Source organism: Pollachius pollachius (assembly GCF_949987615.1).
Source record: "Pollachius pollachius genome assembly, chromosome: 14".
Classification (NCBI taxonomy): Eukaryota; Metazoa; Chordata; class Actinopteri; order Gadiformes; family Gadidae; genus Pollachius; species Pollachius pollachius.
The window spans coordinates 1,269,479-1,281,609 of NC_136947.1; the positions used below are offsets into that span (position 1 = coordinate 1,269,479).

The 12,131-nt window shown below is 47.2% G+C and overlaps 1 protein-coding gene across 1 annotated transcript; it reads right to left on the reverse strand.

The window, feature by feature from the left end:
• Positions 1 to 74: 74 nt before the first annotated feature.
• miga1 (mitoguardin 1) lies at positions 75 to 10,993 on the reverse strand. The gene is made up of 16 exons (XM_079751266.1): positions 10,951 to 10,993; positions 9,747 to 9,913; positions 9,316 to 9,487; positions 8,369 to 8,478; positions 7,580 to 7,712; positions 7,026 to 7,159; positions 6,257 to 6,380; positions 5,605 to 5,702; positions 3,068 to 3,168; positions 2,728 to 2,800; positions 2,553 to 2,639; positions 2,353 to 2,451; positions 2,134 to 2,268; positions 1,965 to 2,018; positions 1,138 to 1,254; positions 75 to 1,004 (listed from the first exon to the last, which is right to left on the reverse strand). Exons 2-16 carry the CDS (start codon positions 9,843 to 9,845, stop codon positions 810 to 812), a joined length of 1,731 nt encoding a protein of 576 aa, XP_079607392.1. The 5' UTR covers positions 9,846 to 9,913; positions 10,951 to 10,993; the 3' UTR covers positions 75 to 809.
• Between the last annotated feature and the right edge of the window lie 1,138 nt (positions 10,994 to 12,131).

Genomic DNA, 12,131 nt, shown 5'->3' on the forward strand with positions numbered 1-12,131 from the left:
AGGATGGCAGTTTAAATGTACATTTCAGAAACTCTTATTTTTTTGTCCTATAGAACATTGCGGAACATTACCAAAACAGGCATTAAGGAATACATTAATGATGGCCGTACTAGGAACGACACTCAGAAGTTCTGTTTCTGAGCTTTACTACTCAGTGTTTATTGTGCATATACACCCTGTTTGGGTAATAAATATCTTGGACATCACTGAAGCAATTGTTGACTTGCTATTTGCTCACGCATGTGGTTAAAAATGAGGCTTTGTAACAAAATATACTAGTGGGATCCCATGTAGTGTTTTGGGGCATCTGGCTTGCCTTATTGCGAGAGACTATAGAATGTTGGTGAGTTAACAAATTTCAGCTTTTCTATACAACAGTTCTGCGACAATATATACTGGTAACATAGCTCCACATTAAACACTGATACGTTCTAAAACAATCTGTTCCCGACGGTCAGTTTTCAATGCATAAAACTTGGCCCTAATACCCCACTAAAGAACGGGACTAGAAAGGCCAAAAGCGAGCCTGCTTTTGCATTGCGTTGGCACTGGAAGGTTGAGGCTGGTGTACGATGAAGGCAGATCCATCTTCTCAAACAGTAATTGCACTATGCGTAATGACTTGAAGGACAGCGTCTAAATATGACCTACAAGCTCAAAGGTACTTAAATAACTTCACATTGTAGTGTTTTGGGAACCAAATCTATGGAGGCATGAAGACGTGTGCAGGGTAGACACCGTATACACAGCCCCTAATGTCACGTGACCCCTGGGTACAGTGGGCAGGTCTCGGATAACAACCCTCCGCGTCACTGGTCTCTGGCCTCCATGAGTGCGTTGGGCACCGCCGGCTGTGGGCGGGGGCAGTCTGCGCCCAGGTAGGACAGCAGCAGGGCGGATCGACGGTGGAGCAGAAGCAGCATGTCCTCGGCCAGGCTCTCCACTGAGGAGTAGCGCACCTTGTCCAGGTCGAAGATGTCCTTGAGGAAGGAGAGTACCTGGTCCTGGGAAGGGGTGAGACGCACAACTTGACATCCGTGCTTATGTTAAACCAACTTCAAGTAGAATTAACCGAGTGGTTTACTAAGAAAATGTTCTTAATGTATAAAAGTAAAGTCTGATTGTGTCCGTCTTTACCCTGAAGAAGCGACAGAAGTCATGCAGGGAGCTCTTGGGTCCTAGGAAGCCCCAAGCCAGAGCGGGGCTGATCTGCTCACACACAGCGTAGAAGTGGGCAATGAATCCATCGGGTACCTGGAACAGTTTGATTCCAAATAAATACCGGCACAATCATTGGAGGCCCTGTCCCCAATGGATAGGTTTTTACTAACAATGACGTTATGAAGCCATCTGTTTGCTGAACAGAATACTTCCAAGCTAAATAAACCTTTAGAATGCCTCTACCTGTTACAGATCACTGCATAGGGAGAAAAGAAAGATAAGACTCAAGATAGAAAAAATCTGCAAAGTGCGGCTACTATGGACTGTGTGGCGAATAAATGTATACACCTAGCCTGGGAACCAGAACATGCTTCAAGCTCATGTTTTATTTAATCTGCAATTTGAGCCTGTCCCCTCCACCGTTCAGATTACTAGCTGGCCTGGGTCGGGCCAATCAGCATGGTTATCTAGAATTGGGCGGGTTTAATACGACAATGAACACTTTTTGTTTTGTGGACCATTTCATAAACAAACAAGATGGCTGCCGCTGATGTGCCATGTTCTCTTGCTCTCATGGTTGTAGGTCTATCCCTTTGTGCAGTTATTTGTTTTTGCACCTTGAAAAGTGGAAATGAACCGAAAGGTGTCAGACTAATGAGCATATGCATACGCCCACTAAACTATATGTACTAAACTACGCCCACTAAACAGCTATTCGTTGGCGCAAATCAAGCTGTACACCAGTAAAATGGTGAACGGTTCTATGTACGCCTGGTAAAATCCCTTAAGTGAACTCATTCTACCTTCATGTGCTGTCTCTTCTGCTTCAGCACAGACCAACAGCTAGAAGCTACAGCCTATGGAAAACAAATCAGTAATTAGGTCCCATTTGGCAAGAGGTTACATCGACTTACACGACGAGCTGTTAGAGCCTGGGGAGGGCCATTTAGAGTGGCAGAACGGCTGACTCACTGTTTCTTTGAAGGAGCTGTTCAGCCAACGGTTGTTGACCACATTTTGAATGGACACGGGTGGATTTTCAAGGTCCTCAAAGGAGTCCATGAGGATAAAGTCCAGGACTATGTCGTAGAAATTCAAGTGCTTGATCTGGCGAAGAAATTAAACAATGAATTGATTATGAACAGCTTTCGTACGATTTAATACTGCACTGTTGTGTGAAAGGACTCTCACCCCACGAGTGGCCAGCTCTACTTCTGTGTTCTCCCAATGCTCTGTGTGCTCCAAGAAGGAAATCATCTCCTCAAACACTTCCTCAAATCTCTTTGGGCTCTGAAAGACAAACAATTGCAGCCGTTTAGATACGACATAGTTCCCATGAGGAATTCAGGATTCATTGCCACTAGCCTCTTCCAAGTTAGTGCATGTCCTACCTTCTGCGCTTTGACAATGATCGAGGACAGTATTTTCTTGCCGGTGTCCACCAGAAATGTCCTTGTCGTCCTGTCACTCAAAATAAGCTGGGGATGAAAGACGACACATCAGGACACTCTGGTTGCGATGGATCTGGTCCGATGTCAAAGTAAAAGCTCAGAGAGCGTGATATACCTGGCACGCCTGACGCACACAATGGAGTTTGGCCAAGAAGTCTGTGTCTCCCAGACACTCCAGAAGCTCCGTCCTGGGAAACGACAGCCAGGCAATAGCTTTAGCATATAACTGAGGAGACATTGCATCAACTCGCCTTAAAATAAAGATGGTTCAGAAAAAAAAAAAAGATGATTTAAAGTGCAGTGGTTTGGACATGGGCAGTTCATTCTCCCATGAGGCTTCTGCAACAAGTGTTGGGTCACATTCAGATGGGTCAGTCGATTGTGATTGGCCAAACAGGAGTGGGCCTGTACTACACGGCACGGCGCTGTTACATGTGGCGGGTGGGTTCGCTCACCGGAGCACCCGGCAGGAGACACTGCCGTCCTCAGCCAGCTGCAGAGCCTCTTTGTAGAACAGCTGGTGGCAGGCGGAGGAGGCACTCCTCTGCTCGGCCAGCTGGGACAGACAGACAGACAGTCAGACAGAGGCTCCTGGTTACGGTCAGGCCTGGAGCGAGTTCCAATAGTAACCCGCACAGATCACCACCTGGGGCCTCATTCAAATGGCTGCATACCAACAACACTGTTTCACCAAGTTTACGACACCACTGCGGCATTACATTAAGATAGTGGGGGCTGGCTAGAAGTATAGACAATGTGCTTCTTTGCAAAATTTTTAGACTAAATATTATTTGACATTACTTTTTTGTCTAATGTATAATATTTGTATTGCTGGCTATGTTGTCTAACCATGGCCACTGTCAAAAGAGTTCCAGGGGAACGCGTGACGCGTCCCACAATCAACAACAAATGAAGCTTAGGTTTTCCTTAGAATCCAGTAGTGTGGCCAATCGATAGCTGATCGATATGAGACTATAGAACCGTTTCAGTGTGTGAAGGATGCACTGGGTGGATTAAACACCGTCAGTATCCAACACTAGGAAACGGGTTTTTGCTGTGTGCTGCAGGGGGAATTATTCGCGCTGACTTATCGCTCTATTAATAGTGACTCCTCTCACTGCATCAACCATGACCCAGTTATTCCCTCGTGTTGTTACTCCTCTTTCCATGGTGACCAACACCGCATAGTGACTCCAAATTGAGTTTGACACAATTGCAACAACTGAACTAAATGGCAAATAAATACATGTAGCACACATAGCTTAGCCTGCGCACCACACACACGCACGACATATTTATTATAAAGTTGTATGATGATTGAGTTGTATTTCGTTAACCAGGTAAACAAAGAGGTGACCCCCCCCCTACAGTGGCTAAAGGGGCAGGAAGACCCGGGCTACTCAAACCCCCTCCCCTGCTGTGATCGACCGGTCTCAACCCGTGGCCGACGCGTGTTGCTGTCCCGAAACATGCCACCTGCTGGCTCTCTGCTGGCTGCCCTTGGGTGACACCGGTTCCCTCTCCGAGGGCTCATTCATTAGCTCAACGGTAGCAAGTCCTAATTTAAGGACTTTAAAGTCATGAAGGTGGCCATGTCTTAAATAAAAGGTGTGAAGAAGGAAGATCGGCAGCACAGCAAGCAACCACCACAGACATACCGAGACAGAATGCGACGGGTTTAAAGGGGACGTGTTATACCCCCAGGTGTGAGTGGGATTCGCCGGTACGAGCCGTTTTGAAATCTGCCTCTTCTGACATCACAAGTGGGCGTGTCCACCTAGATATGTGACGGATAGAAGAGCAACGTTTGCTACAGTCCACTGGGGAGGCTGGGAGACTGATCTATCCAGCACACATCTAGGTGGACACGACCACTCGTGATGTCAGAAGAGGCCGATTTTCAAAACGGCTTGGAACGGCTGATCACACTCACACCTGGTGGTATAATATGGGACCATGGCTGGTTCAGGCTACACGATTTCAGCCCGATTTTGCCCTGATTCGTTCGTCGCAGACAAATTTGCGAGTCGTAAAAAAAGCCGACGCCGTTGACCTTCCCGGTACGTTTGGAGCCAACAGATAGCTATCATAACCTATCATAAACCTCAAACCGCCAGCATAATGCCTAGTGCTAGGCACTCGGGATCCATTGTTGACGCTCTGTTGCTAGGCTACGTTGTTGCTGCGGGTACTTTGTATCGCTCATGTCACACGCAACGCAACCGCTGTGAGGAGTTGCTGCATTGAGCAGATATAAAAACTACTGGAACCTTTATGACAAAAACGTAAAAATCATTTATGTCAGTTCTAAACCTTAGGTTATCAAAATATCTTGCAAACGTGAATGATACAAATTAGAGAGCATCGCACCCTCGAATCTTGTAGTGTGGCCAGTCTTCCGACGAGACAAGGCCCGGTTTCCTGGCTCTGTGATCGTATAGTGTGACATCGTGGAGGAATATCTGAGAACCGTGTGGTCTGAACCAGCCATAAGAGGTGTGACAGCCCAGAGCAGCCACTGAGGCCCCGTCCACACGCAGCCGATGGTTTGGGGAGTCTTTTGCGTCTGGGTTGTCTGTCCAGACGGATCCGATGGATCCGGTGCCCGGAGCACGTCCCTATGCGTTTTCGTGTTCGCCAAATACGCAAACGGTGACGTCATCGCCCCTCCCCCAGGAGGGGAACGTTGGAGTTCCGTCTAAATTGGTTTGTTTGATTTGATTTATTTTTGTAGCTTTAAATACAGACCCGTAAATAAATGTAATTGGTAAATGTAACTACTCACTGTACATTAGAAAGTATTTACTGCTCAATCTAAAAGGTGAAGGTCCTCGTCTCCTTCTTTTATTGGTGGAGAACCAGCGCCACAGAGTGGCCTTGAACATGAACTACAGCGTTTCTGCAGCTCCTTCTTTACGGAGACACTCCTGAACCGCATCGGACGAAAACGGAGAGGGGAAAAGACGTTTTTTGGGCGGGGCCTGGTACTCACTTCGGCCGCCGACACGAAGGAGTCGTTGGAGGCGATGCTCATGCTGTCCTTCAGCCCCATGTCCTCCAGGTCCAGGAGACACACGTCCTCCAGCCTCTCTGGACGGACACAACAACACTCGAGCCTCCTTACACGTCCAGGGGACCCTTGGCTCACACATCCAGCCCCGCCCACCCTTGTATGATGTACGCCCTGGGGATTAATGTACGTTGTCCTTATTAATAGTACTTAACTGTGTAGCATCTGCAGTAGCTGCTATCCCTGCTGTACACGGGGAACGGGTTAGCCTGCCGATCGTTGGTACTTGCACTCGGTTCTATGAACACCTTTACTGTACCGACAGCGATGTATTGTTTCATTTATTGTACTTATTGTTAGTGCAATACTTATTGCAAGCCGCTTTGGATAAAAGCGTCTGCTAAATGTAAATGTAAATATAGAATCCCCCAACTGTCCCTCGAGGAGCTGGATTGAACCGCTCCGGCGGCAGGAGCAGGCCAACCACACGGGGAGGCCGTCAGTGCAGACACGGCACTCTGAATGAGCAGGAGTCTGTTTGGGTGGTGGGTCTTTGAACTGCATCACGTCGCTCAGGCCTCTGGCCATGGCTATAGGTGTGTGTGTGTGTGTGTGTGTGTGTGTGTGCACTGACCCTGGCTGCTGGTCTCGGAGTGGGGCTCAGACTCTCCCAGGGCCCCCTCAAACTCCTCCTGGAGGCGGTAGGCCCGCTGCAGCAGGGACTCCAGCTTCTGGATGAATTCAGCACTGACCGCTTCCTGAACACACACACACACACACACACACACACACACACACACACACACACACACACACACACACACACACACACACACACTATTCAACACAGGATTGTGTGTGAACCGTCTCCTCTGTGTGTTGGATGTGGATGTGTGTTGGATGTGTTGTGGCTCACCTCCACCGTCTCCTGTGTGTTGGATGTGGATGTGTGTTGGGGCTCACCTCCACCGTCTCCTGTGTGTGTTGGATGTGGATGTGTGTTGGATGTGTTGGGGCTCACCTCCACCGTCTCCTGTGTGTTGGATGTGGATGTGTGTTGGGGCTCACCTCCACCGTCTCCTGTGTGTGTTGGATGTGGATGTGTGTTGGATGTGTTGGGGCTCACCTCCACCGTCTCCTGTGTGTGTTGGATGTGGATGTGTGTTGGATGTGTCGTGGCTCACCTCCACTGTCTCCTGTGTGTGTTGGATGTGGATGTGTGTTGGATGTGGATGTGTGTTGGATGTGGATGTGTGTTGGATGTGTTGGGGCTCACCTCCACCGTCTCCTGTGTGTGTTGGATGTGGATGTGAGTTGGGTGTGGATGTGGAGACTCACCTCCACTGTGTCCTGTGTGTTGGATGTGGATGTGTGTTGGATGTGTGTTGGATGTGGAGACTCACCTCCACTGTGTCCTCGGGGGCGGGGGCAGCAGCCCTCTGGATGGAGCCACAGCTCACCTCCTCCTCTGCCTGCCGGCTCCTGAAGGAGAGGGCCTGCTCCCAGCTCCTCAGCGCCTCCTCAAACAGCTCCATACCTGGGAGAAGCACACCGTTTAGAAGATTGATTTTTCATTTCTTTTGTTTTCATGTCCTAGTATTTAGGTCTTCATCACTCTGCGAATATAACACACCCAGGAGTGTACAGAGCATATCTCCACCACGACATGGGCTATACTATATAATATTGATCCCAGAAGAAATATTCTTTGTTCAAATCAACGTGGATGCTACTGGGTCAAACGATGGACGCCCTAATACCCGGGTGAAACATGTGTCACGGTTTAATGAGAACACCATCTAGTGAATCATCAACCGGCCGTTCTTTAGTGCTTTAGGTTTTCATTAACTTACCTATAGTGCAACATCTGACATCTGCAACCTCCATTTGAGTGGCAAAATACTAGTCTCCCCTCAAAGGCACATTAGTTAGGATTCTTCCTAGAGCCGTTCCTTACCCATGATGTAGAGGTTCTCCGGCGTGGTGACGGGGATGTTGACCACGTTGCAGAGGTCCTCTTGGGCCGGTCTGTCCCAGCAGGTGGACTCATTGCCCCATGTGCAGCTACTGCCGGAGTCATGGGTTTTTACCTGGGAATGAGACGGGCGCGCAGGCCGTTCGAGGGGTTAACGTAACGTCACCCCGGTAGGATCATGTTGCCTTCGGTCGACATGGGGTGGATGTCACGGATCTCTTATCAGAAGGCAGTCGAAGGCGTGAGCCAGAGAAACATGGCTGGGGAACTGTAGCCAATATGTCTGAGACTGAGTGGTATAGGTCATTCCTGGGGGTTTTGGGTGCAGATTAGCCTGGTCCCACCAGACGTACTTCATTTCATTTGCACAGAGAGTCTGGACCTACTCAATTAACTAACGTTATTTCACTTGAGGGCGGGTGTCTGTTGAAGTTTAAAACTATTGGATCTGCCCAGTGCCACTCTGGATCTGCCATAAGCAATCGCTAACGTTTGGTTGTGATGTATGTCATGGGCCGGGACCGGCTGGGAATCACGTTGCGACAGGCTGTAAAGAAACCAAACACCGTGCGTGAAGATGTCCGTCAACGAGAGCTGACTTTAACGTCATTGTTCTCAGCCACTCCCTCTGTTCGCTGATTGGACGCACAATATTTTGACGGAGAAAACCCGCAAATATAACGCAAACCCAGACGTGGTACTGAAGGGAAATGAAAATTGAGCGGAGGTACTTAGGCGGGCGGAGCCAGGCTAGGTGCCGATTGCACTCACCGAGACAAGGCTCTGCAGCGAGCCAGACAGTCTGCTGTGGAGCCCTCGGTGGAGAAGCCCACCACACTTCCTAGAGCTGAGCGAGAGAGTGATCTGCTGACTGGTGGAGTCTGGAGAGGGGGAGAGACAGTGCACACAGTTATTAGCGGTTCCTTTAGAGTTGCTTTCATTTGCATTAGTGTATAGATGGATATGTAGTTAGTGGCTTTAAAGGTCCCATGCCACCAGGTGTGGCGTGATTAGCCTTACAAGCCGTTTTGGAAATCGGCCCCTTATGACATCACAGGGGGACACCTAGATGTGTGCTGGCTAGATCAGTCTACCAGCCTACCCAGTGGACTGTAGCAAACGTTGCTCATCTGTCCGTCACACATCTAGGTGGACACGCCCACCTGTGATGTCATAAGGGGCGGATTTCCAAAACGGCTCGTAACGGCTAATCACGCCACACCTGGTGGCGTGTCATGGGGTGCACACACAAGAACATTCAGCACTAAGGCTGAATACACACTTTCCTAACCTCGCTGCCCTTCTCAGTTAAACATCGGTCTTCCCTACAGCTCTTTCAATACTTGCATAGGAATCTTATCATGGGTAAGCCCCTCTTAATGTGATTAGATGCTTTAAACTAAAGCACTTATCTGAAGCCTGCTACTTATAGACTAGCATGCTTTGCACAGCCCTGTGATAACGTCTCACTCACACGCTAACTAAGAGTGAAATCAATGGTAGCTAAGAGAGGACAGGGAAAGCTGCAGAGAATTCTCACGAATACAACATAGTAATCGTAGCATTACAGTATTGAACTACAGCCAAATTTGGGTGAAAAGAGTGGGACGAACTAAAGGAAACACAACTCAACCTCCCTGCCCGTCCCCGTTCCTAAAGCAGCAGTGCTGCTTTCTGAACGGAGGATGCAGTATTGTAGACAGGACGGTGCCCCTCACCTTGCTCGGCCAGGAGGGGGGGGGGGAACTGGAAGCCGGCCTGCTCCCACTGCTGGGACTGGGACTTCTTGTGGCGCTTCCTTCGCTGGAAGTGGCGGGCGAGGAAGAGGAGGGAGACAGCTCCTAGGGCTGTAGCGGCCACCAGCTTTTTGGTGCCTGTGCTCAGGTGGACCTGCAGCCGAGATGAAAGGGTGAGGGTGTTTGTGTGCGTGTTGAATTGAACTTAATCCAAATACCAAGGGTGGCCAATTCCACGGCCTGCAGCATATGACTTCACAACACTGCTGATACGACCGTTAGGTGATGAAAAATGAACTATCACTGGTCAAAAAGCTGCCTGTGCCATCCCAACTGTTCACTCATCTATAAATGTTAACTACAAAAACATGGTCCCATTTCCCAGCCTCGGTGGCTCCCCTCCATCCCCTCACCTGGGCCAGGGAGTTGTAGACGGAGAGGGGCAGGTCGACCATGCGAAGGGCCGCCCCCTTGACTGACAGCTGGGGTTCGGACAGTGTGTTGTGCGTCATTGTGTTGCTGGTCGTGCCTCCATGACAACTGCTATCCCGCTAGCATCGTGCTCTGGGACGCCCTCGAGCTGCAGATGAAGACCGGGTCAGAAGAAGAAATCACATGGTGAGGCTTTTAGCTGTGATGAGAGCAGCCGTGTGGAATACACAATGGAAGACCTTAAAGAAGTCGTCCCCATGGGCCAAAGGCAGGGCCGATATATATATATATATGTGTCGTTACTGACTAAAGAAGTACTAACAAGTAAAGACTATTGTCTTGAGTTTGTTTTGGTCAGCAAGCCAAAAGCCTTCGGCGACGTTTATGACATTACAAATGATCAATAATTATGACTATAATTATAACAAGAAATTATTAAAGTACATCATGGCCCTATTTCTAACCAGCTGCCATGAACAGCAGTCACTTGCTCAATGGCCGCTTGTTTACTCTATATAAGAATACAGACACAACTTAAAAGTAAAATATATATTGCTTTAAGTACCCACATAAGTGGTACCGAATCAATAACCATTGACATTCCAAAAAAACATTGCTATCGATGGAAATAATACAAGCAATGCAATGCCTAGTTTCAAATAAAAGAAAATCCACCTATAAATTAACATTATGGAATGCAATATGTTGTTTTCATATTGAACCCAACCAGTCCACCTAGACTAATACATCACCGTAATAATGACCATCACAACGAATTATCAGATTATGGAGAGTATGATTAATTTAAACAAAATTAAACAACGAGAAATGAAAATGTACAATAATGAATTAAAGATTAACGTTCGGCAACTTCAACCACTTTTGTAGAATTTCTTAAAACATTCAGTGTTGTTAATGGCCACAACAGAAGACAAGGTTATGGAGATTAGTAGCACACACTGGACAGAAGCCATAGGAACCTTTGTAGCAGCTAGCTCACCGCAGGCTAAGCAATAGTCGCTAGCACGGACACTGGGCACGGCAGCCCAACAGAAAAGCACTGTCTAAATAATTGTGAAAAATGGATATTGTGTTATTATGTCAATATGAATGCAGACATTGAATAGATGTGAATTGTCAGGACATTTTAAGACAACCACACACCTCGGACTCGGGAATACCCACCAGATTCCCACTCGCCTGAGCGCCGCGGTCAGATCAGCCCTGGCAGGAGAGTCAAACTGAAAGGGGATCAGTTGTGTTGTCATTACCTCTTTCAAAATAAAAGTACCCCAAATGGCGACAGATTATTATGCAGTGGTGTAAAGTCACGAGCATCAGTGACTTTACACCACTGCACACAATATTCCAATATCAATAAAATAATATTTGTTGGGAAGTTCTCATTTTACTTTGTCTTCACATTTTTTGTATCCATTTTCCATATTTACCATATATAGTTTACTTTGAAAACCAATGTGTTTCAGTAAATAGGGTTAATACAAAAAAAGGGGAAATATGGTCATTTTTGAGTGAAAATTACCCAAAGGAAATGTAATATACCTCAAATTTGTCATTACAGTTCCCATCAAATTTATTATTCCTTCATCCAAACAGTTTTTTTTCCTTTCATCACTTTAGTGGTTCAGAACTGCATTATTTCGCTCACACGGACATCTATTGGCTTAGACATGCAACAGCATAGTAACTAAGAAAATAAAGGCCACAGAATCTTGGACAGGACAAAAGAAAAATCAGGGATAATATAATACGACGTAATACTACATTTAACACAGTGTTGTCTATAACTCAGATGAAACGGTTAAGTTAAAAACCATTTATTTCTTCTTTAAGAGCTAGAGACTAGCCAAAATGTGTTGAATCCTTTCATCTGGGATAAAATACTCATTGGTATTATGAGTTTAACTGAGGTTAAACTGTTACAAAAGGTCTGTGCTTTTCTGACAATAAACCAGCAGACCGTTCAAAAATATACAATGTGTTGGATTTATGAATAAATAGATAGATTTACCCCCCACCAGAATACATTTAGGATCTCCACCAGATCACCCTAAAATACAGCAGAATGCAGATCACCCCTTTCTTTATATACTTCATATACCCTAGTGGCTTCCTAGGGGCCCCAAAAGTCAGAACCTAGAATCGCCCCTGCTCGGCATTTATTTGCGGTGGATAATTGCAGCAAGCAAGATAGGATGCGCTGGGGTTAGGTCAGGGGTCTCAAACTCAACTTACCTGGGGGCCGCTGGAGGTAGAGTCTGGGTCAGGCAAAAAAACGAGCACAACTGACCCAATCTAAGTTAATGATCGGGCTATAATTAGATCACGTTGGCTATGTAATCGCT

Excerpts from the sequence above, each read along its gene's own strand:
- miga1 (XM_079751266.1), bottom strand. The coding sequence starts at position 9,845 with ATGACGCACAACACACTGTCCGAACCCCAGCTGTCAGTCAAGGGGGCG. Across the intron at positions 7,160-7,579 it reads GGAGAACCTCTACATCATGG|GTATGGAGCTGTTTGAGGAG; the intron begins GTAAGGAACGGC and ends TGCTTCTCCCAG. Across the intron at positions 2,640-2,727 it reads GTGTGCGTCAGGCGTGCCAG|CTTATTTTGAGTGACAGGAC; the intron begins GTATATCACGCT and ends TTTCATCCCCAG.